At 39.0% G+C, this 23,196-nt stretch overlaps 1 protein-coding gene across 1 annotated transcript in view; it reads left to right on the top strand.

The window, feature by feature from the left end:
• The window catches only part of C23H10orf67 (chromosome 23 C10orf67 homolog), a 101,407-nt gene that overhangs the window by 55,427 nt on the left and 22,784 nt on the right, over positions 1-23,196 (top strand). The window contains exons 8-12 of the mRNA XM_061125654.1: positions 2,735-2,800; positions 10,557-10,616; positions 11,291-11,461; positions 21,685-21,767; positions 21,850-21,915. Of these exons, the coding sequence (XP_060981637.1) occupies positions 2,735-2,800; positions 10,557-10,616; positions 11,291-11,461; positions 21,685-21,767; positions 21,850-21,915 (446 nt within the window). The remainder of the gene's footprint in view (positions 1-2,734; positions 2,801-10,556; positions 10,617-11,290; positions 11,462-21,684; positions 21,768-21,849; positions 21,916-23,196) is intronic.

Raw genomic sequence — 23,196 nt, 5'->3', positions numbered from 1 at the left:
TTTAGCATTTGTTGAAGAGCTGGTTTGGTGGTGCTGAATTCTCTCAGCTTTTGCTTATCTGTAAAGCTTTTGAATTCTCCTTCATATCTGAATGAGATCCTTGCTGGATACAGTAATCTAGGTTGTAGGTTATTCTCTTTCATTACTTTCAGTACGTCCTGCCATTCCCTTCTGGCCTGGAGGGTTTCTATTGATAGATCAGCTGTTATCCTTATGGGAATCCCTTTGTGTGTTATTTGTTGTTTTTCCCTTGCTGCTTTTAATATTTGTTCTTTGTGTTTGATCTTTGTTAATTTGATTAATATGTGTCTTGGGGTGTTTCGCCTTGGGTTTATCCTGTTTGGGACTCTCTGGGTTTCTTGGATTTGGGTGGCTATTTCCTTCCCCATTTTAGGGAAGTTTTCAGCTATTATCTCCTCGAGTATTTTCTCATGGCCTTTCTTTTTGTCTTCTTCTTCTGGAACTCCTATGATTCAAATGTTGGGGCATTTCACAGTGTCCCAGAGGTCCCTGAGGTTGTCCTCATTTCTTTTGATCCTTTTTTCTTTTTTCCTCTCTGCTTCATTTATTTCCACCATTTTATCTTCTACCTCACTTATCCTATCTTCTGCCTCCGTTATTCTACTCTTGGTTCCCTCCAAAGTGTTTTTGATCTCATTCATTGCATTATTCATTTGTAATTGACTCTTTTTTTATTTCTTCTAGGTCTTTATTAAACAGTTCTTGAATCTTTTCAATCTTTGTTTCCAGGCTATTTATCTGTAACTCCATTTTGTTTTCAAGATTTTGGATCATTTTTATTATCATTATTCTAAATTCTTTTTCAGGTAGATTCCCTATCTCCTCCTCTTTTGTTTGACTTGGTGGGCATTTTTCATGTTCCTTTACCTGTTGGGTATTTCTTTGCCTTTTCATCTTGTTTAGATTGCTGTATCTGGAGTGGGCTTTCTGTATTCTGGAGGTCTGTGGTTCCTTTTTGTTGTGGAGGATTAACCCAGTGGGTGGGGTTAGACGATTGGCTTGTCGAGATTTCCTGGTTAGGGAAGCTTGCGTCAGTGTTCTGGTGCGTGGAGCTTGATTTCTTCTCTTTGGAGAGCAATGGAGTGCCCAGTAATGAGTTTTGAGATGGGTCTATGTGTTAGGTGTGACCTTGGGCAGCCTGTATGTTGATGTTCAGGGCTATGTTCCTGCGTTGCTGGAGAATTTGCGTGGTATGTCTTGCTCTAAAACTTATTGGCTCTTGTGTGGTGGTTGGTTTCAGTGTAGGTATGGAGGCTTTTGGACAGTCACTTATTACTTAAAGTCCCTTGTAGTCAGGAGTTTTCTGGTGTTCTCAGGTTTTGGGCTTAAGTCTCCTGCCTCTGGATTTCAGTTTTATTCTTCCTGTAGTCTCAGGACTTCTCCAACTATACAGCCCTGATAAGAAAACTTCTAGGTTAATGGCTAAAAGATTCTCCCCCGTTTGGGACACCCAGAGAGGTTCACAGAGTCACATGAAGAAGAGGAGAGGGAGGAGGGAGATAGAGATGAACAGGAGGAGAAAAAGGGGGACTCAAGAGGAGAGAGACAGATCTACGCAGCTGTCTGTTCCCAGAGTGTTCTCCGTAGCCCAGTCACCTACAAAGATTCACAGAATTGGATTGGGAAGAGAAGGGGAAAGGAGGAAATAGAGGTGTTCTGAGGTAGAAAATAGAGAGTCAAGATTGGGAGAGAATAATCTTTGGTTTAAAAATAGGGCTTCTCTTCTTCTTTTTTTTTTTTTTTGTAAGGTTATAGTGTATTGGAAATGAAAATTAAGGAGTAGTAGAGGAGTACTAGAGGACTTTAAAAGAAATAAGAGAAAAAGAAAAATAGAAAATAGAAGAGAAAAAGGAAAGAAAAAAAAATTTTTTTTCTTTCTTTTTTTTTTCTTTTTCTTTCTTTTTTTTTTCTTTCCTTTTTCTCTTCTATTTTCTATTTTTCTTTTTCTCTTATTTCTTTTAAAGTCCTCTAGTACTCCTCGACTCTGAAGACTTTATGTATTAACTTTTTTCTTACATATTACAGTCGTTTTTTCACACTGTTCTCCTAGTACACTGTAGGTGCCCTAGGGAAGGGAATTGTTCTACTTCACTTCTGTGCCTCCACAGCTGAACAAAATGTCTGGCATCTCAAAGGTGTTCCATACATGTTTATTAGATTAGTGACTATATGAGTTAATTGAATTGAATGGATGTCAGAATGAAGGGTTGAATTTTGTCAGTATTATATACCGTACACACACTATCATTTAAAATACTGAGGCAAGTCAACTTGGTACAAAGGCCCTACCATATATACATGACAGTTGTTTTCAATTGATATGAATATGGCTTGATATGTATATAAATACAGCACTAAAACCTAAAATAAGAGAAATGGTTCATATAAAGGATAAAGCAAAATTGTCCTTTTTGATAGACAGACTTACTTTACTATATACTGATGTCACATTTTGGGGGGGAGTAGGGTGAGAAAGGTTGTAAATAAACAAACTGGCATTCTCTGTGTTTTGCCTGCTTATATAGTTAAGAAATAATTATATAATAGTATGTTATTATTACATGGTAATCTGTGGCCATTTAATTTTTGCTTTGATCCTATTGGGATCCATTTTTCTCACATTTGGGATCAAGATCTTTCACTAAATTTCGTTGAAGGGGAATCTCGGGTGTTTTATTATCTTTAATCAGATTGTAATATTCTTCTCTTTCAGCTAATTGGTGGCAGAGACAGATTAATAAGTGAGCTTGAGCTTGAAAAATCATTAGTTCAAGATATGGTAAGGGGATTTACATTATTTCTTAATAAATTTGAATCCAGAAATTTGATCATGAAAGTTTTATAAACTTTATTTTTAACTGTTTGCTGTGAACTTTTTGTTTCACTTTTATCAACAGCCTAAATGCATGCGTAATTATAAACATTTTAAATGATTGTTTTGTAGAAAACAATTTGAATAGTATTATAATAAATATGCTTACTATGTAGAAGAGTCTTAAACAAGAAACAGTATTACAATTTAAAGCAGTGTACAAAATTTTTGTATTTTATTTTAGGGATTTAAAAAACAAAAATGAGAGCCCAATATTTTGAAGGATTTGCTATTTTTAGTTACAAATTGCCATAAGCGGCAACAAAAAACAGCCCAGCCAGATATTTTGGCATTCTGTGTTTGTCTCATAAGAAAACACTGCCTTTTTATGTTCTTTTAAGAGAACTTTCCAGACGGCTGGTCTTTTATTTTATCAGTTGACTACCCACCCCCCAGCCCCAGGCTCCCCCACCTCACCCCCCACCCAGCTTATGGTGTCTTACTTTGGCTTTCAAACCGATCACCACTACTATGTCTTTGTTACAGTAAACTGACTGTGTTTATTATAATCAGAAATAAAACACAGCTTGACTTGCGTTCTAAATGTGCTTGAAAAGAATATGATACTGTTTAGAAGAGAAAAGGTTGTTCATAGGAAATCAGCGCCACTTCAGATATTGAAACATTCCCTTCTTTACAGCTTGTCACACTTTGTGCCAAGTCATGACTGCTTCCCTAACTCTGTTTTGTTGCTCTCAGCACCATGTGTTTTGGGTGCCTTGTCAGAGAAATTAATGCAAAACAATGCTCTGGGATTACAATAAAGCCTTCTATGAAACCAGCTTGGGAATGCAGGCAAGGAAAAAAAATAATGATGGCTAGCAAGCCACAGAAACCATGTGTGAACAAATGTGTTATTTTGAACTCTTTACTTTTTTTCTAAAATTTTTATTTTTGGGGGGCTGCATAGCCGATTAACAAATAATGCTGTGATGGTTGCAGGTGGACAGCAGAGGAACTCAGCCCTACATATACCTGTATCCATTCTCCCCCGAAACCTCCTCCCATCCAGGCTGCCACAAAACATTGAGCAGAGTTCCATGTGCTCTACAGTAGGTCCTTGTTGCTTATCCATTTTAAATATAGACATGTGAACTCTTTGCTTTTAAATACCTGGTATATAAAAATCATCTCCACAAATTGAATATACTTGGTCAATTTCTGCCTTACCCTCTTCTTCTTCTGTCATTTGCCCCGCCCCAAGTCCCAGAGTTGCTTCTGAAAACAAACAACTAAATGTGTACATTGTCATTAAAATGGAAAGTGTCTTTATCGAATGAGAAGCAAACCTTAAACTGTCAGTCTGTAGAGAAGAAACTGAATTACTTCATCAGTGAGTTCGTGCCTATACTAGGAACAGACCCCACAGTTTGTTAATTACTTTGCCTCTTTATTTGAACTGTAAGTGGTTAACCGGTGCTATCATATTGCCCACGGGGGAACCAACTGCTTTATTTTGTTGTTTAGAAGTTTAGAAGTTGAGCACCATGCTTGCTGCCAAGCAGCAAGATCTTGCATTGCAAACCTCATGACAGCACAAGAACCTCCAGCATGTTCAGAAGTGGTCTGGAGGGTCATTTTTTTCAGTAGAGTGAGTGCACTTCTCATGATTGGGTTTCCATGGCATACCTTTGGGCCCAACAAGTTCACTATTTGACATTCCCTCCCCCCAACCAAGGGATTCTGTTGTTCACTTGGAGGGAGACTGGCTTTGTGGCTATCTGAACCCCACCCCGCCCCCCAGAAATGGAGATTTGCAATGGGGGCCAGATGGAGGAGTGGGAGAAGGTAGAGTTGACCAGAGTCATTTTGCAAAAATTAAAAGACTTTCTCCCTCCCTTGTCTGTTACTGTTTTCAATACCGTTTATGTTCTGACCTTTTAAGAGCCTAGTTTAAAAGTCAAAGAGCTTGTAGTAAAAAGGCAGGATTGGTATGTATAGGTAAGCAATAAAGTATGGATGATGTACCCTTGGATTAGCTTTAGAAGAGAATATGAAATAGTTTTGAATCTTTCTATGATTCCTATGCCCTGTGGCTTTTATTTATCCTTGATTTGTTCCAATAGAGATATAATTGCCATATAACATAATATTGGTTTCAGGAATACAGCATAATGATTTGATATATGCATTTATTGCAAAATCATCAGCACCATAAGTCTAGTTAGTTAATATCCATCATCACATAAACTTACACTATTTTTTCCTCTTGTGATGAGAACTTAATTTATTCTCTTAGCAACTTTCAAATATACAATGTAGTATTGTTAACTAGAATCACCATGCTGTAGATTACATCCCCAGGACTTATTTATCTTATAACTGGAAGTTTGTACCTTTTGACCTCCTTTACTCATTTTGTCTGCCACCTCAGGCAACCACCAATCTGTTCTCTCTATGAGTTTGGCTTTTTGTTGTTGTTGTTATTATCTATGTTTTTAAAGGTTCCACATATAAGTGAGATCATGCAGTATTTGTCTTTCTCTCTCTGACTTATTTCACTCAGCAAAATGCCCTCCAGGTCCATCCATAGTGTCTCAAATGGCAAGACTGCTTTCTTTTTATGGCAGCATAATATTCAGGTATGTAAATATACCACATCTTCTTTATCCGTTCACCCACTGATAGACTTTTAGGTTGCTTCTGTGTCTTGGCTGTTGTAAATTTACAACAATGAACATGGACTGCATATATCTTTTTGATAGTGTTTTGATTCCTCTGGATAAATATACGGAAGTGGAAATGCTGGATCATATGGTAGTTCTGTTTTTAATTTTTTTGAGAAACACCTCTGTATTGTTTCATATAGCAGCTGCACTAATGTATGTTTCCACCAACAAGTGCACAAGAGTTCCCTTTTCTCCACATTCTTGCCAACACTTGTTATCTCTTGTCTTTTTGGTGACAACCATTCTCACAAGAGGGAGATGCTCTCTAATTGTGGTTTCAATTCATATTTTCTTGATGATTAGTGATGCTGAGCACCTTTTCATGTATCTGTTGACCATTTGAATATCTTCTTTGGAAAAACATCTACCCAGATCATCTGCCCATTTTTTAATTAGATTATTTGTGTTTTTGCTATTAAGTTGTTTGAGATCACTTTGTATGTTGAATATTAACCCTTTGTCACATATACGATTTGATGTATTTTCTCCCAGTCTGTAGTTTGCCTTTTCATTTTGTTGGTTGTTTCTTTTGCCATGCAGAAGTTTTTTAATTCAATGTAGTCCCAAATTGCTTATTTTTTCACTTATGCTTTAGAAGTCATATTTAAAAAAAGACGCCATTGCCAAGAGCTATGGCAAGAAGCTTTTCCCCTATATTTTCTTCTAGTTTTATGTTTTCCTGTCTTACATTTAAGTCTTCATCCATTCTGGGTTAATTTTGTGAGTGGTATAAGATAGAGGTGTAGTTCTATTCTTTAATGTGTGACTATTCCATTTTCCAAGCACCATTTATTGAAGAGATTGTCTTTTCTCCATGGAATTTCTTGGCTGCCTCATCAAGTATTAGTTGACCATATTCTTGATGCTGTTCCATTATGTCTCTGTTTTTAATCCTACTACCATACTGTTTTGACTCTATAGCTTTATAATATAGTTTGAAATCAGGAGGTATGATTCCTCTAGATTTACTCTTCTTCCTTAGGACTGCTTTGGTTTGGGTGGGGGACTTTGTGGCTCCATATAAATTTTATGATTGTTTTTTATACTTCTGTAAAAAATGCCATTGAAATTTAGTAGAGATTATATTGAATATGTAGATGGCTTTGAGTAGTATGGACATTTTAACAACATTAATTCTTACAGTCCATGAACATGAAGTTTCTTTCCCTTTACTTGTATGCTCTTTGATTTCTTTCATCAATGTCTTATAGCTTTCACTCCCTTGGTTACATTTATTCCTAAATATTTTACTGCCTTTGGTGATATTGTAAATGAGATGCCTTTCTTTTTACTCTCACAGTTAATTCGTTGTTCATGTATAGAAATGCTACTGATTTTTATATGTGGATTTTGTAAATTGAACTTTCATTTATCCTGAAGCTAACAAAAAGAAGGTCCTTATCAGAAAACTACCATAACTGAACTCTTACCCTTAGCTAATTTTCCATCTGTTTCATCTCAGTGTGCCTTATTTCTAGGAAACAATCCAGACTTCAGATAGAAAGGAATTATGATGCCAGGGCACAGCTCTGACTTATCTCTGCAGTGGCCTTGATCTCATAGTGGGTTCCTTGTTGCCCAAGTTCCCTCTGAGACATGCTTCAAATCTCTCTGTTACGTGTAACATGCCAGTGTTTGGCCATTTAACTAGAAAAGGCATATTTTGGTAACCCAATCATTTACTCTTATAAAATACATGTCTGATTTTCTCTGCCTCGGAGCCATCACACATTTCCAATGGAAATAGGTGAGTCATTGACCCAAGGGGAGGATCTTTAGTGGTTATCTTATGTCCCACCATGGTATGTTGACTGTGGGGGTCAGACAACTTGTCTTTTTAATTCCTGGGTCTTCCGATCAAGACAAACTTACTCAAGGAGCTTCATCTGCACTTAAACCTAATTTATGCAATGAGATCTTGACCTCAAGCAGATGCTGTCAGAGGATGAGATTTTTTTGAGGCCTTGAATGAGGATGAATGTATTTTGCATATGGTAAAAATGGAAAATGTTGGATCCAGAGGACAAATATATATATATATATATATATATATAAAGCATTTGAGAAAGTCCAATATACTTTTATGATAAAAGCTCTCAGCAAACTGGGAATAGAAGGAAACCTTCTAAAGTTGATCACGAATACCTATGAAACATAACTGTTAGTGTATTTCATAGTGAAAGGCAATGTTTTAAGTCTAAGGTGAGAAATGAGACAAGACTCTGTTCTTATAACTTCCATTAGACATTGTTATTTAGGTCCTAGCTAGTACAATACTCAAGAAAAAGAAATAAATGGCATACAGATTAGAAAGAAAAAAGTACAACTGTTTTTATTCCCAGATAACCATGATAATTTATATAGGAAGTCCTAAGGAATCTACAAAAACCTACTAAAATTAGAAATTCGTGAATGTGAATTTAGCAAGAATGCAAAGATCAAAATAATGTGTTTCTATATACTAGCAATGAACAATCAAAAACTGAAACTTTTAAAAACTTGATTTATAATAGCATAAAAATATGAAATAGTTATGGATAAATTTGATTAATTATGTACAAAACCATATGAAATACTGAAGTTAAAGACTTAAATAGATGGAGAAACATACCATGTTCATGATTCAGAAGATCCATGTTGTTTAACTCTTATCTCTGAATTGATTTGTATATACAAATTGATTTGTATATACTCATGTAGCAACTAAGCCCATGCAGCACAACTCTAGGGCCCAGGAGCTTCAACTGCTGAAGCCTGCGCACCTAGAGCCCAAACTCTGCAACAAGAGAAGCCACCACAAGAGAAACCCACGCACTGCAGCCAGCTCCTGCTTGCTGCAACTAGAGAAAGCCCTCAAGCAGCAATGAAGACCTAGCATAGCCAAAAATAAATAATAAATAAAGTTTTTAAAAATGAAATTAATATGGAAGAACAAGGGTCCGGAATAGCTAAGAAACAAGGTGAAATAATGACATGATGGAGTAGGGAGAGGCTTCTGTGAGTTATTAATATAAATTTAAGGTAATTAAGACATCATGGTCTTGGGACATGGACAGAGCTTTGGGAGGAAATTGAGAACCCAGTAGCAGAACCAGACATACATAAATACTCAGTATCTGTCAGTACCACAGATCGGTGCAAATAGGGTTGAATTTTCACTAAAGATGCTTGACAATTCATTAAACAATTGCCTCAAATGAAATTGGCTCCCTACCTCATAACATGCGTATCCATTTTGTATGAATTAAGGATTCAAATATGAAGGGAGATTATCTTTTAATTTTAGAGGAAAATTGTGTAAGCTCAAAGTAGAAATTATTGCCTAAATAAGACACAAAATAAACAAGGTGTAAATAGAAAATTAAAAGTTTCAGGGACTTCCCTGGTGGTCCAGTGGCTAGGACTCCACACTTCCAATGCAGGGACCCGAGTTTAATCCCTAGTCAGGGAACTAGACCCCACACGCCACAACTAAAGATCTCACATGCCCCTATTAAGACCTGGTGCAGCCAAATAAATTGATTAATTAAAAAAATTCAACCCCATGAAAATTAAGGGCCCCTTTTCATCCGAAGATGCCTCAAAGAAATTTGAAAGATCTAGCCACAAATTTGCAAAAATATGCACACCATTTACGTATTCACAAAGCTGTTTTCAAGAATATGTGAATAACTCCTTCAGGTCAATGAGGAAAAGACCACCCAATAGAAATCCGGGCTGAAGTTTTTAACAGGCCCTTCACCAAAGAAGAAACCCAGTGACCAATGAACATTGACTGAAAATGTGCTTGGTTTCAGGAATAATATAACTACCAAATGCTGTTAAGTATGTAGAGTAAAGAATTCTCATAAACTGCTGGGGAATATGTATGTTGTTATGGAAACTTTGGAAAACAAATTTGGGTTATCTGCTGAAGCTTATCTTTCTCTTAATAATGCCCCAAAGTTCTGTTCCTAGGCATATAACATCACCAAGGAGATCCTAGCACATGTGCCTGGGGGAACAGGTTCCAGAATATTTAAAGCCATATTGTATATAAAAGAAGAAACCTGGGATTTCCCAAATGTTCATTGACAGGGAATGGATAAATACATTATGCTGTACTTGTTCTCTTGAATAGTATACAGCAGCGAATATGAATGAACTGCTTCCAGTATCAACAAGGGTTAATCTCAGAAGCTATGAAGTGAACACATTAAGGGAGAACATATAAAATATGATTTTTTAAAAAAAGTTTAAAAGTAAGCAGAACTAAATTTGTATGTTGCTTAAGGATACCAATGGGATGAAGTGGTAAGTCTATAAACCTGACAAAAAATTAATCAAGAAAATAAAAGGGAATTCTAAGCACAAAATTCAGAATAGTGGTTTCCTGGTTTGGAGGTGGTTATAGGATCATGACAATTACACAGGGAGCTTTAACACTATGGCTGTTTTTCTCTTTCTCAAGTCAGATGGTCATATTAATTTTACTTCTAACGTACATTTGCACTGCATACATTTTTGGTATATATAATTTTTTTTTAATTGAAGCATTTTAGAAACTCATTTTCTGCTAGAACCTAAATGCTTGAAGACAAGGTTTGTGTGTATGCTAAGTCACTTCATTTGTGTCTGACTCTTTGACAATCCCCTGGTCTGTAGCCAGCAAGCCTCCTCTGTCTGCATTAGTTATTCTAAGAGCCTAATGCAGTGTGGCTGAATAGCAACACAGTGCAGTGCCTGGTACACAATAATGTTAATAAAAACACATAAGCAAACAATTGCATGTTTTCCTATAAGCTCTATTACAAAGTACTTTTTCTTCGGGGAGTGAATTTATTTTCTCTTCTAATTTATTTATATTCAATATTGTGACTTATAGTCCCATAATAGTTTGGGCAGCGAAATGGTTTAAAATACTCCTCTTTCATTGCTTAAGGAAGGTTTACCACATATTCTCTTTTTTCATCTTTGCAAGTGATAACAAATGACACGGGTCTTTAATTTCACAGGTTAATAAGCAGAAAGAGGACCTTGAAATGAGAAGAAAGTATGATGCCATAGTTGTCAAGGTTGGTGTTTAAGTTCTTTATTTTTTTTTCCTTTATTCTGTTCATCTCATATGTGGGCATCTGAGTTGAAGAACCTATACACACCATCCAGAGGCTTTTCACTTTCTCACATCTGAGTTTGAAGGAGAGAATGCTTAAAAGTGAGGCAAAGCATGTGAGTGGGAGACGAGGACCTGGGGGTTAGAGCCGTGAGGGCAGAGTGAGAGCAGGAGGTATCACTGGTGTCCCCACCCCAGGCTCAGTGCCCTGGCCCTTCTGGCTTCTGTCCCGTGGTTTCTACCTGCCAGCCCTGCCCCAGCTGCCTTCTTAGGAGTATGAAACACTGCTCAAGCTACCACCTCATCCCACCCCACAAAGATCCCACCTTCCCAGGGACTTTCAGAAATCAATGATCTGTTGGTATGTTTGTCTCAGTACTTGAGCATCAGTGGGAGGGATGGAAAAACAGGCCCCACCCACAGACTAAATCAGGCAGGGTTGGGGCTTGGGGGATAAGGGATGGTGGAACTGGGAGCAAGAATAGATCTAGGCCCCTTGGGACTGAAGACTTCCACCCTGTGGTTCTAGCTCAGGAGAGGAGGGCAAGGGAGCCAAAGAGAGGGAGGTGAATCTGAAACACAGATAATGAAAATAACATTATGGTTAATAACAGAATGGTTCTTCTTCTGTGCCAGAGCCCCAGAAGCACCAAGGGAAAAGAGACCCTTTCAACCCAGTGGCCCTCACAGCCCAAGAGTGCAGGTGCAAGTTCTCTGAGGCCACGTTCTTCCTCCATCCTTTCATCGCCTACTAAGACCAAGAGGGTCAAGAGTCCAAAGAAGACTTTAAAGGAGGAGCCACCCACGGTGAGACTGGTTCGCAGCCCGTGACACCCTCACCTGCAGAGGGCGCTGTGAGCCCTGCTGCAACCTCAGTGTTGCTCCTGTGGTCCAGCAGCAAGGCCAGTGTCTCAAACACTCGATTCTCCTTGCCCCTCTGTGGGCATCTGGACAGGAGGCTCTGGCTGCTCTTTCCACACCAGCGTGTCCTCATCAGGCCCCTTACCTTACCCGGGAGGATGCCACCTCTGTGCTTAGCTTGGTGGTTTATTTGGCTTAGTCACCAAGCCTTCGTGGATCTCTGTTAAATTAGTAAGATAGAGAAGCCACCTTCCAAGCACTTTCAAGGTGTAAAATCTCTAACTCATGACTGCCCAGTATCTATCAGAGGCTTGCAGGATCTTAGTTCCCCGACCAGGGATTGAGCCCACGTCCTCAGCAGCGAAAGTGCAGAATCCTAACCACTGGACTGCCACAGTACTCCCCTAGTTATGGGAATAGTTGCATTTCTCTGAGCAATTAATCTATCCTGTGGGCACTGTGAATCATGCAACCGGTCATAACTCCTTTTCCACACCATTTGGAAGCTTCGATGCTGATTGGTGACACGTACTTGCAAGGTACAGCTTTTCCTGGAAAGAGTCTGTCCACTAGCACATTTTGGGTTCCCAGCCTCTTGTTGCTATGTGTCCCCACATTCTTCCTCCTCCTCTCACAGAGGGCAGAGTCTACCACTCCAGCACTCAGGGCAGGAGGACAGAGGAGAATCTTGCTCACTGTGTCATTCTGGCTCCAGAGAGGGCAGGAAAAGGCATCAACCTCCCTCCACTCACCAGGCAGGAGCCTCACCGCTTGAACCCAGCGGAGGGGAACGAGCGCAGTGGAGCAGAGGTGGAGGGAGGCCAGGCGTGATGCTTAGTGGGGTGTCACTCCCCTTGGAAGGAAAACCCAGGAGCTGAGAAAAAAACACTCTCCTCGATAAGCACTTCCACTCTGCAGAGAGTTAGCAAGTATCAACAACCGGAAACCAATGTAACTTCCCAATGAGGAGAATGACACTTGGAGAATATGGTGCACGCCTGACCAGTGACTAGGTTCCGGAAGTAAGGTTTTTTGGAATCCAGATCTGGGAAGTATTTTGGGCAGTGGGGGTTGAGGGAGGCAGGACAGGGGGAAGCCCACACACACAAGAAAAAAAAAACACACAGGCAAAAAGCAAATGCTGGACTTGAGTTTGCAGTGCTGCCTGCTAACCTGGGTGGGGGGTCCAGCCTTACTGGGTGAAGGGCTCTAGTTCAAGCCTGAGACTTAGGGAGCCTGTGGCCACGGTGGCATCGTGTTCCAGAAACCTCTGAGCTGCCATGAAATCGGGGTGCGTGCCAGGGGTCTGTGGTCTGAGGTTCTGAGACCATGGTGGGAGAATCGCAGAGCAGGGTCAGAAACCCAGACAGAGCAGCCTGGTCCTTGCAGCAAGCCCAGGGCTCTAACTCAATCCTAGCATTGCAGACTAGACACTCCAGTGTCCCCTGTTTACAGATCAAAACTGAGCTTCCAAAGTCCCAGCTACAAGTCCAAAAATACTGCCTGTTCTCCCCCAGGGAAAATGTATCATGAAAGGAAGACAAAAAAAAAAAAAAAAAAACAAACACCACGATGAGGAGAAAGGATATCTGAGAAAGAGTCATGAGGATTTTCTCTTAAGTGTCCCAGGCTTTCCTTCTGACCGTAATGATTGTTATCTAGATGTTCTGAAGCTTAACAGTACATTTTGTCAGCTGCAGAGACTCAGAAGTTAATGTGTAACAGTAAGTAAAAATTGGACCGGGGGAGGGGAGAGATGACGTAAACTGGACTTAACATTTTCATAGGAATTGCCTTGATTTTAATGTGAAATATATTTTTCTAGCACACTGTTATTACTTTCATATTCACTTTTGTTAATGATAATCCTATTATAGTGAGTGTTCCCTTCCGTCACCTCCCCGTGCGGTATATTCTTCATTGTAGATGAATTCTCCATATATGTACTCTGGTTATCATTTTCCTGTTTCTCAGAACTCTTGAATATTTTGTCAATACCGAGGTAGTCGGACTTCTTAAAAATTGTATCTCAAGGGTTTTATCATCTTGACCATGTGTAGATGACCAAAAGGAGGGCTTGCTGCAGGAACATTTTACATCAGTCATTTACCTTATCTAATTAATCATACTTATTTTTTGAAATCTGTGTCATTCTGTGGGAACAGCACACGTGCTTCACCCAGTGGTGCACACGGTGATAAACGGAGTATTTAGCCAGTCTGAAAAGTGTGATAGGAACATTGCTGTCTGATTTCCATTTATGAAAGATTTCACAACGTGAAATTTGTGTTTGGACAGCGTTTTTGTGTAAAGTTTATTTTTTGATAGCTGTAAAACATTTCAAATACTGAGGTTTCACAGAACAAGGTTAAAACTGAGTTCCTAGCTTCCCCCTCTCCGCACCCCCAGCCCTGCTCCAGGGTAATTAGTGAATTAAGGCTGAGCCCAGTAAATGCTTCTCTGGAAGACTTCTGAGCTTCCACGGGGTCACCTGTCTGTGCTGATGGAACATATGGCGTGTGCTTAGATCTGCAGAAAGCACCAGGACCTTCCCGTGTGGGAAGTGGGACAGGGGACAGTCAGTCGTGTTCCCATCCGTAAACTTCACTCGATACAAAGCAATTTGGACAGCATAAAAAAACTTTCATAAAAACTCTGGAACACTATTATTTAAACAATTCAAGAACTGCAAGGTGAAGTACTTTGCAATAGTTTTATAAGTATGACCATAGTCATCCTGCAAGCTAGTAACTTTTTAAAATTATTATTATTATGGGATGTGGAATTATTATGGGTATAGAGTATTATAAGTAAGGTGGATGAAAAGAAGATCTTTCCCTATTCCTCTCCTATACATTGCTTTTACTGGATTGAATTGCACATGAAGTGGAAAATAAACTCCATCAGAGAAGAAAATCGTATAATCTGTTCATTGTTTCATCATTTTTCTCCTCTGGGCTTGGCTTGATAAAGCAGGCAGCTCATAGTTCTGCAGAGCTATGTGAAAAAGCCAGCATTTTGCTTCTTGTTGATCTGTACCCCCACCCCTCCACAAGGTGGTGGAGTAATACAGAGCTGGGACCGTCCTGGACACGTATACAGTCTTCAGAGGCTGTCAGAGGGAATTTACTGTATTTTGATAGATTGCATGCTAAGTCGCTTTAGTTGTGTCTGACTCTTTGCAGCCCTATAGACTGTAGCCCACAAGACTCCTCTGTCCATGGGATTCTCCAGGAAAGAATGCAGTGGGTTGCCATGCCCTCCTCCAGAGAATCTTTCCAACTCAGGGATCGAACCGGTATCTCTTATGTCTCCTGCATTGTCAGGCAGGTTCTTTACCACTGGAACCACCTGGGAAGCCCATTGATTATGTTGACACAACAAAATTTTTCCTAATCATACTGAATCTTTGTTTCCTAATAGGAATAACTCTTTTTTTTTTTTGGCCATGTCAAGAGGCTTGCAGGATCTTAATTTCCCCACCAGGGACTGAACCTGGGGGTCATGGCGGTGAAAGCGCCGAGTCCTGACCACTGGACCACCAGGGAAGGCCCAAATAGAAATAACTTTAAAATGTAGAGATAACTGAAATCATACACTACAATTACTTGTTTTTATTTTAAAATCAAATTCGTTATTTGCCACTAAAGTGAATGCATCTTTAGATTCTGCTGTCAGAGACCAAAATGGAAAAACTGAAGACATATCATATTCAAAATTCAGCCAAAAGGTGGCTTTGACTTTTGTATTATATTATTCTAAGTAGCTTGATGATAAATAAGTACTCACAGTATATTTGGAACTGAAAATATTTTGGTGAAAATAATCTCTGATGTTTCTTGCACAAATGAAAAACTTTTTTTGTTAAAAAAATCACTTGAAGGGTTTTACGCTTTGCTTCTTGTTTATTTTCATTGGGGAACAATGATAATATTTTACTTATAAAATTTATGATATCTTAGTGTAATTTAATTTAAAGCCCTAAGATATTGCTATGGAAACCAGGGGGAAAAGAGATTTGTATCAATTTCTATTCTTCTGTAGACACTCTGGACCATGGGGCAGACACTAGGTCCTGACATGTATTTATAATATTAACAATTATTAATATTAATTAATAATATCACCTGGTAGTAGCAGGAAATGTCACTCAGGAGCTCCCAGGGCAGTCTTCTGACTCCTCACTGCATCGTGTTGCTTTATTCCACTTTCCTGGGTTTTAGCTACGGGTTTCTCCTCAGTTCTCCCTGGAGGTCGGGGCCAGTCACGAACACCAGGTCACTTGGTCAGAGCCCTGACACTGCCCAGACTTGGGTCTCACCCCCTGACCATTTGACATGCTGTCACTCATCTAACTGCCATCATTGCATCCACCAGTTCTGCTGTGAATTCAATCACAGATAGACCTCACAGAACAACTTCAATACCAACACTCCCCAGGATCAGCCTGAGGTAGCTACACCCCACCCCGGATGCCAGCATTGGACTGTTGGCCATCCTCTTTGGATCCAACTCTTCCACCTTGTCACTTTCTTCAGCCCTGACCTCTGCAGTCCTAGGTCCCAGGTTTCTCCTCAAATCCAAGGGTTTCGTTTTTATAAATTATGGCATACATCAATTTCCTTTTCTCTAGGAATGTATTTTCATAGACTTTTCTTCGTGGAATGCCTCAGTGTGGTCTCTGTTCCTCAGAAACATGAACTAACTAAAGGAAAGCTACTCATTTCCCCTTATTCACCTGTTACCTGCTAACTTGCATTTCCAGTCAGCCTTAGGTAACTAAGGATAGCTCTCTGAATTGATTCTATGCCAGCCAAATCCAAAGAGGTCTTTCATTTTGTTAGCCTATGCAACCTTATTAAGGAATCAAGGTACACTGATTTTTAGGCTTTTTGAAAATTTTGAAAATAGCCTGAAGATCTCCTTCACAAGTTTCTAAGTGGGAGATAGTGCTCTGTTCTATGCAGAATAGAACAAGGAGTTATTGTAACCAGGGCCATGAAGTGCCATGGAGTCCAGTTAATTCAGTGGCTGAAAACATTACGGTGAACCCATATTAGACTTCACACCACCAGAACTGATAGACATGAGCCTGAACAACCTAAGGAGTAATTCTGGTGATATGTCTCTCTAGCTGAAAATATACAAGTGAATTCTGATTAAGATACACAACATTTTTGTCTAGGATTCTGGCTTTTACTGCGGATACCTAGGTTCAATCCCTCATCAGGGAACTGAGATCCCCTCAGTCACACGGCTGTTCAGTGCCACTGAATATATAATATATAGGTAATCAATTACATACAGTATTTCGCTCCACAGAAGTAACAGTTTACTTAAGCAATTTCTGTCAATTTGCTAATGGTCTCTTACCATTTTGTTTCTATTCAGGGGCTCTTCCTCCTCTCTTCCTACCCTTGTGTTTTCCTCCATTCCATCCCCCTCCTCCCCCACTGCACTACCCACCACACACTGGCACAATAGTGTTCAAAAATAGTAGTTTGCTTAGAAGATAATTAGAAAAAAATGATAATATGAAAGTCAAGATTAATGAAATTTTAGAGACAGAAAATCATCTTTCTTCCTGAGTTAGAAACATTGTTTTGATGGTAATATATTTGCTGGTTTAAAGGAGAGATTTCAAGGAGGTATTAAATCCAGAAGGAATGGCCCAAGTTTAAGAAGAGGGATGTTTGTGGAAATTGGGAGAAATTAAAGAAGGTAATGATTCTTTGATTGAGAACAAAAGGAGAAAGGGGGAAGGATAAGGAATACGGTTGATCTTATGACAGCTAATAAACATAATTGTGCTTCTATTATTATTAATAGAAACCTTGGCTACTGATTCCAGATTTAGATTATATTTATTGAATGTTGGTTTTTAACCTGTTGAAAATGCTTAAATATGGGAAACATTTAAGAATCATGATTTCTGTTATGAATAAAGCTTATTTCTTAATTTTATGGATTTTAGTTTTATATATATATAAAGAGCCCTGGTGATTCAGATGGTAAAGAATCTCCCTGAAGTAAATTCAAGACAATATGAGAAATATTTATAATGAATTATTTCTAGTCACAGTGTTTGGTTTTCCTTGTAATAATTTAATGTACATTGTCCTACTTAGGAAGTTATCTACTTTCTATTACCACTCATTTTCACCTCTATCTATTGTTTAGCAGTCCGGTGTTTGCACCTGTCAATGAAGTAGCCACAGAAAGACCAGCACATGTATTCCAGTGAAAGTGGAATGCCAGCAGCTGGCAAAACAAAATGACAGTTTAATGTGGACAGAGTCAGGATTCAATATAACGTGCTACAGCAGAGTTGAAAGTTCAAGTCAAACTGGAGAGCAAACACTCTAGTCTACATGCAGTACATTTTTTTTTTTTTGATGAAAAGAGAAGCTATCTTTGTCATGCTAAGAGTATTGTCTTTGGGAGAGATTGAATAATTATTTGCTTTACATAAGATATGCTTTAGTAGGGTTTTACCTCTAGTTATTACAGAGTTGATCATTATGTGAGAGTCAGGAAAAGGGAGCCTTGAAAATTGGAACTAACTTTTACTGTACATGAATTTAAACACAGAATCAATTTTTAAAATAAACTTTCAACTACTGATATGACTTCAGATAGAGTGAAATAAATATAAATGTCCTTCTCAGTGGAAACTTATTTTGCTTTGCCAGTTTGTTTTCCTAACTTTCTGTGGATTCTTTTTATTTCATTTAATTAATGTATTTATTCACTGATTTTTACTTTTGGCCACACTGGGTCTTTGCTGCTGTGCATGGGCTTTCGCTAGTTGTGGCAAGGGGGGGCTGCTCAATAGTTTTGGGCTGCTTATTGCAGTTACTTCTCTTGTTGGTGACATGGTGACTTCTTTTGTTGGTGAGCGCAGGTTCTGAAGCTCATGGGCTCAGTAGTTGTGGCACGGGGCTTAGTTGCCCTGTGGCATGTGGAATCTTCCCGAACCAGAGATCCAACCTGTGTCTCCTGCATTGGCAGGCAGGTCCGTTTGCATACAGCCCCTCCAAAGTCTGGGGCTCTTATTCCTCCAGTTTCTTTGGTCCCCTGTTAGCCAAATGGCAGTGTACGCAGCGTGTACTCCTTGTGCCCTGGTCAGGGAGGCATTTCAAGTGGATTGTGCTCTTTGAGAACAGATAGGGGGAGGGAGCCCCCAAAGTGCACGCCTCCCATAACCTGAGTGATTCCCACATGTTGGAAGGCAAGGAAGGCTGATGAGAATGAAGACTCACAGTTTTGTTAAGTTAGTGTTGCTATGCCTCCGGTTTTGTTTTTGGTTCCTTTCCTGCCACATGGGCCTTGGGGAGACTGAGTCACTATGCTGGTGATGGTAGGTGGTAGTTTTCTCCAGGAAGGGTGGAGACAACCAAGGGAACAATAATTTGGGTAGTTCTAGGACCACCAGAAAACTCTGCAAGACGTGGGGACTGATGGAATAGGAGTTAGAGTTTAGTGAACTAAGATAAGAGCAGAGGGTTAGGGTCAAGTTCAGGATTAAGTCCCTGCTGAGAATTCGCCTATCAGCCAGGAGATAATCAGAAATTATCAGCAGAGGGTTCATAGATCATGATATTGAAGGGTTCATATATTGAAGTCATAATAAAGGCAACCACAGTAAGAGCTAAACATTTGCAAATAAAAAATAGAGCATATGAGGAAAGAGAGAAGGTAGAAGGTAATTTGAATGCTCTAAATTATTTTTTTTTAATTAAAAATTTTTCCCATTGGTTTTATTTTTATTTACTTTTTAAAATTAAAGTATAATTGATTAAAAGTAAATTTGTAAAGTAAAATTGTAAAATAAAATAATATTTGTAAAGTAAAATTGATAAAATTAAAGTATAACACTATAGTATTGTGTTAGTTTCAGGTGTATGGCAAAATGGTTCAGCTGTATTTTTTAAGATTATTCTTCCATTGCAGGTTATTTCAAGATAGTGAGTATAGTTCCCTGTGCTATATAGTAAATACATGCTCTAAATCTTAATCTTTATCTGTGAAGAACCCAAAGCAATAAAGGCCACTATTTATTTATAACAATGAGAAAAACTAAAAACAAAACCTTTGGCTTCTGAGAAGTGAGAATTTATGTTCATATATACTATCTGCTGTTTATATTTTTTAAATGTGCATGCTTTCTCCATCATTAAAAATCTTAAGTAACAGGGATGATGAAATTAATGTTAGTATATAGAATAAATGGCAATATGTGTGACATATCTGGCACATAGTAGACACTCAAAAAATTATAACTTTTATGACTATTAATTACAAATTTTGTCACTTTTTATATGTGGCAACTAATGTCAGCCGCATTCTCACTGTCCCTTCAAATGTAAGTAAAGTAGGCTCAAGCCTACATTCTTTGCTTTGTGGGAGCCAAAAGGGTGTCCACTGGTTTCCACAGATGCCCACGGCATCTTCTCATGGTTATTGCTGGGTTTAGGCTCCTTCTCCTACTGAGACAAGTCAGTTCCCGAGTTTCATGGCACTCTGTGTCATCCCAGTTCACCTTTTGTTGAGTCAGATTCTGAACTCAACCCAATTCTTCAATGGCTACTAAAACCATTCACTCACAGGACACCTTTTAGATGGACAAGGTTGCCGAAGGTGAGTGACAGGGACAGTTTGCATTACCCAGATGCCATTTTACATTGAATATTGGGCATGAACCCTGGGCAGTCACCTTGTGCCTTCACCACACACTAGCGCCTCTTGCCTTAGGGTCCTGCCTGGCCATCCTCTCCTCTTATTGCTCTTCTCATTGCTCAGGGGAGTGCTGGATTCCTTTCACTTTATTCAGCAGACCTGGCTTCAGACCCTGCTTGGCTGTACTGACGCCCTCAAGACAGGCAATAGATCCAAAGACGCGGCATAGCCAAATAAGTAAATAAATTTAAAAACAAAGTTTATTTATTATTAAATAAATAAGCAAATAATGCATTACAGTCTAAAAAACAAAAAAGTACAAGTGATTTACTTAAGCATTTTGAAATACAGCATTTTTATATCTATAACTGGGATTCATTTGATGTAATCCAAAAGATAGTTGAGGAAAAAAAAATTTTTTTTAAAGCTTGTGACTTCACTGGGTGATAACTGCCTGCTTATTTAAAAATATATACATAGTGGTACAATGACCCATATACAATTTCAGAGTAATGCATTAAAACAAATTTTTTAAAAAGCAATAGTGGGAACATTGGTTTTAATCAGTTGTAACTGTCCAATTGCAAATACAGTGTGTAAACCCTGAGTCTTGTAAATTAATTGAGGCAGTCAAGATCCCTATGGAACTAGTGTTGGCATAATTTTTCTCATTTGCCTTTCTCTAAACTACAGAAAAACCACATCTTTATGCCTTGATATGAAATGTTATATTTACCTTAGTTTCTTTTCTCTCCAGGCTACACATGCAGTACCTGCTGTGATGCATGGGGAAAAGATGCAACCATCAGTGGCTAAGGTATAGTAATGACTAATGTGACCATTATTATTAACCTAAATATTATTTATATGGATGCTGACTATTCTGAGAAAGTAGCAATGACTTTGAAAGCTACACCAAGGATCAATCTAATGAAGAGACAGAGCGCCTGATTGCCTCTATAAGTATGATTCTGGGGCATCTCCCTGCCGCATCCAAAGAAACCTATTTCATGACATGCCTATAATTCCACTGTCATAGATTCATTCCTATGCCAAAACTTCATCCCCTTGTAAAATATAAGCAATACTGGGAAATAACATAAAGCTCTAATGTGATTGAGTTGGTCAGATCCTTTCCTGAGGATAGTTTTGATAGAGAGAGGAAATATAGTAACTGGGGGCAGCTGCCGCTTTAATGAAGAGATTTAGAAAAAGCGATACCTAGTAGGGCAGGGGTGATGAAGAAAAATTTTGGTTGCTTCCTAATGTTGTCTCAGAGTGGCTGCTTTGAAGTGAATCATTTATGGGAAATGGAGGCATGGGATCTTACATTCTTCCAATTTATGGGGATTTGCAAGTAAATGTAACTCATTGTTCTCAAATTATTTTTGATGGTATGCTTTTAATAGAAATAACATTTCAGATTTATGGATAAAACAATACAAACAGGATTCATTTCATTAACTTTGTGATATATTTTCTATTGAAAGATTGAAGAAGAGAAACTTGTTTTGGAAGAGCAAATACAAGTGTTAAAGTCTAAGTTAGAGAGAGAGAAAAGGAAGTCAGAAAGGTACTGGTAATAATAATTCATAATTGTTCATTTGCAGCTAATACATACTGTATATATATAACCATCTATAAATTTATTACAGGATTAAAAAGGATTCAGAACATATCAGCAAGAACTGGGAAAAGAAATTCTTAATTCTCAGGAACAGGTATAGTGTGGTATATACAAATTCTATTTGTAAAAAACGTGACTAATCATCTTTTAAGGAAATTGGGAGCCTAGCATTTTTCTGTGTGTATTAAGTAATATAAAATGCCATCACGTGCTTCTAATAAGAAATGCAAAATAACTGACCTAAAGTAGAAGAGTAGTCAAAGTCACTTCAAATAAAAACTAAATTCCAAACTCTATTTTATTCCCGATCTCGGTGTTTAAATGTAAATAATCAACAGGATGGACAGACACTCTTGATAACTGGTTTAATCGGACCCACACAGTTATCTTCCCCCATAGGCCTATTAAAACATTTTCCTGCTTATTTGCACATGATAATAGTTATCTTCAGATATAGAGATCTGAATGAGTGAGGGGGGCGTGTTGTCTGGTTGCTTAGAAGAGACTCCCCCGCTCCCCCCGAAGAAGCCTCACGTGCAGAAGTGCTGGGATGAGCGTTGGCTCGTGTGTTCAGAAACAGTAAGGACACCAGATGGCTGGAGTGACGTGAGCAGGGGCGAGTGGTAGAAAAGCCCAGAGAAGAAGAACATTTGAGGTTTTGCTCCGAGATGGGAAATCACTAGAAGCTTCGTTTTTCATTTTTGTTTTTTTCCCTGCGCTGGGTCTTCGTTGCTGTGCCCCGGCTTTCTCTAGTTGAGGCAAGCAGGGGCCACTCTTCAGTTGCGGTGCGCTGTGAGCTTCTCTTGTTGCCGAACATGGGTTCTAGACATCCGGGCTTCAGTAGCTGCCGCACACGGCCTCCGTAGTTGTGGCACACAGGGTTCCTTGCCCCATGGCGTGTGGAATCTTCCCGGACCAAGGATCGAACTCATGTCCCCTGAATAAACTTCTCCAACATTTCGGCCTTGAGGGAAGTCCACTCTGGGACTTCATTTTACCGGGTTATTTTAGAAGGATATAACTCAGGAACAGCCAAATGGAAGAGATGCACAGGGCAGAGTTTGTGGGAGGGCTCTCAAAACTCATGCTCCCTGGGCAATGTTGCTCTCATATCTCCACATGTTCACCAACCCAGGAGCTCTTGTTTTTAATTGATGAGAAAATCTCTTTTACATGCCAACTAGGTCATTAGTGAAAGTGAAAAAGTGAAAGTGAAGCCGCTCAATTATGTCTCTATTTTGACTCTCTGCTACCCGGTGGACTATTGCCTGCCAGGCTCCTCTGTCCATGGGATTCTCCAGGCAAGAATACTGGAGTGGGTTGCCATTTCCTTCTCCAGAGGATCTCCCCAACCCAGGAATCAAACCCGGGTCTC

Source organism: Dama dama, chromosome 23, assembly GCF_033118175.1.
Source record: "Dama dama isolate Ldn47 chromosome 23, ASM3311817v1, whole genome shotgun sequence".
NCBI classification, from domain to species: Eukaryota; Metazoa; Chordata; class Mammalia; order Artiodactyla; family Cervidae; genus Dama; species Dama dama.
This window is presented reverse-complemented; position numbering and strand designations above follow the sequence as displayed.